The sequence below is a fragment of the Penaeus vannamei genome, chromosome 35 (genome assembly GCF_042767895.1).
Source record: "Penaeus vannamei isolate JL-2024 chromosome 35, ASM4276789v1, whole genome shotgun sequence".
NCBI lineage: Eukaryota > Metazoa > Arthropoda > Malacostraca > Decapoda > Penaeidae > Penaeus > Penaeus vannamei.
In genome coordinates this window covers 19,873,063-19,875,562 of record NC_091583.1, presented here as the reverse complement: position 1 = coordinate 19,875,562, position 2,500 = coordinate 19,873,063, and the positions used below count along the sequence as shown (strand labels likewise).

Here is a 2,500-nt window from a genome sequence, read left to right as displayed (position 1 = left end):
TATTTTCATTATTGTTACTATTTTCATTGTTATTACCATTATGGTTATCATCATTTTCATTGTCACAATTATTATTATCATTATAATTATCATTATAATTATCATTATTATTACCTTTATTATTATTGTTATCATTATTATCATTGTTATTATTATTATTATTATTATTATTATTATTATTATTACTATTATTATTATTATTATTATCATTATCATCATCATCATTATTATTATCATTGTTATTATTACTATTATTAATATTATCATTATTATTATCACTATTATTAGTAGTATTATCATCATCGTTATTATTATTATTATTATTATCATTATTGTTGTTGGTATTATGATTATTATCATTTTTAAAATTATTATTGTTATTGATATTATTGTTTTAATGTTATTATTAATATTATTATATATAATAATAATAATAATAGTAATGATAATAATAATAATAATAATAATAATAATAACAATATTGTTATTAGTATTATTATTAATAATACTAATATTATTATTATTATTGCCATTATTATCATCATTATTATTATTTCCATTTTCATTTCATTTTGTTATTATTGTCACTATTATTATTATCATCATTATTATAATCTTAATTCTTATCATCATTATTATAATCTTAATTCTTATCATCATTATTATAATCTTAATTCTTATCATCATTATTATAATCTTAATTCTTATCATCATTATTACTGTTAGTATTATTCTTGTTGTTGTTAGGATAATAATAATAATAATAGATATGATAATAATAATAATAATATTGCTACTATTGTTGCTAACATTCTTTATCATTAATTTATCACTATTACTATTTTTATCATTATAGTTTTATGATTATTATTTTATTGTCATCACTATCATTAGTATTATCACTATAATCATCATTGTTATTACCCTACTACTGATGCTCTCATTTTTATGATTATTATTATGATCATCAACTTCTTTATCACTTTTATTTTCCACCAAGATGGAAGACGCGGTTACCTGTTCGGTTTGTTCCGAAGTGTACGTAACCGGATCACGTGACCCTCTCGTACTTCCATGCGGCCATACCCTCTGCCGTGCCTGCGTCACTTCAGTCAAGAACGCAGCCACGGAGAAGCCCTTGACATGCCCCATCTGCCGAACCTGTCATCCATTCTTGTCAATTTATAGCCTCCCTGTCAACTTCAGTTTGCTGAGCTTGTCCACGACTTACCTCGAGAATCAGGTAGGTAGTTTCTCATTCGTTGTCAGGGTATTTTGTATTATTATTTTTGTATCAGGGTCTATCGGGGTCTTTGTGGGTAATATTTTTCTTGGAGTGAGAGAACGACGGTTGTGTTCGGTTGGGCTGGTTCATGTTATATCACCGGTTGAAGAATAACATTTTCAGTTATTTGATAATGGTTCTTAGTGGTGATTTCCTGGCTTGTTGACATAAACACGCATGCAATCATATATATATAAAAGTAAAAGAATATATCTATATCTAGATATAGATAGATTGATAAAGACGAGTAGATAGTAATTTTCAACAACTTCTCTTGTTGAAAATTGCGATACTCATCGTTATCTTCAAACGACTCTGATGCTTTAGAATAACGAGGGCTGAACATTATGCATGGCCACTAATGTGCTTTTTACGACATTCTGCCATTTTGACACAACATAATTCGCGGAAATTTAGCAAGATTCTCCAAAGTTTCATAAATCCTTACCACTAATGCGCGACAATCATTCAACATCTGGTTAGGTACAGCTCATTTGCTTTCCGCAGGAGGAGCACTGCGCGGAACACGGGGAGCCCTTGACCTACTGGTGCAGGCACTGCCGAGTAGGAGTGTGCGGGCTCTGCATCCTGACGGGGCACCTCCGAGACGGGCACTCTGTGGTCACGACGGCCACCTTCTTGGAGGAGAAGAAGGAAGGCTTCGGAGCCGACGCGGCCACTGTTATCCATGCGGCGAGAGAACTTCACCAGAAGACCTCGTCTCACTTCAAGGCCGCTCTGGTGAGGCTCATGTGCCTGAGTGTGGCGAATGAAAGCCTGCTGGAGATGGAGGATACGGTCACGACGCTGCAGGAAAAGGTTCAGAAAGCCAAGAACATTGATCACATCCTTACGCACGAGGCACACCTGAAAGAGCTGTTTCCAACACGGAACATCACAAACTTGTTGAGTGAAATAAACACATTTGAGAGTCGGGTTCCCATAGGCATCACCATGGAACGCCGGAACGCGTCGGCAGTGCCTGCTACTGCGCGTATCAAGCACGACTCGGGCTACACGTCGAATCGCAGCGGGTGCTCTTCGCCCTCAACCAACACTGGCACGAGTCTACGGGAGTCGCCTGTGGCCAGTGGCCTCATGGAGCAGTCCCAGGCGAGAACCGGCGGAGGAACCGGTCTCGGGGGGTTAAGCTGCCGGGTTCACATGGGAGGTGGCCGTCACGCCCACCTGGCGTGGCAGGACGACCATCTCTTG

At 36.0% G+C, this 2,500-nt stretch overlaps 1 protein-coding gene across 1 annotated transcript in view; it reads left to right on the top strand.

The window, feature by feature from the left end:
• Positions 1-2,500, top strand: part of LOC113818796 (uncharacterized) — a 4,676-nt gene that overhangs the window by 983 nt on the left and 1,193 nt on the right. The window contains exons 2-3 of the mRNA XM_070114056.1: positions 1,001-1,243; positions 1,793-2,500. The exon at positions 1,793-2,500 is cut by the window's right edge and continues 48 nt beyond it. Of these exons, the coding sequence (XP_069970157.1) occupies positions 1,001-1,243; positions 1,793-2,500 (951 nt within the window). The remainder of the gene's footprint in view (positions 1-1,000; positions 1,244-1,792) is intronic.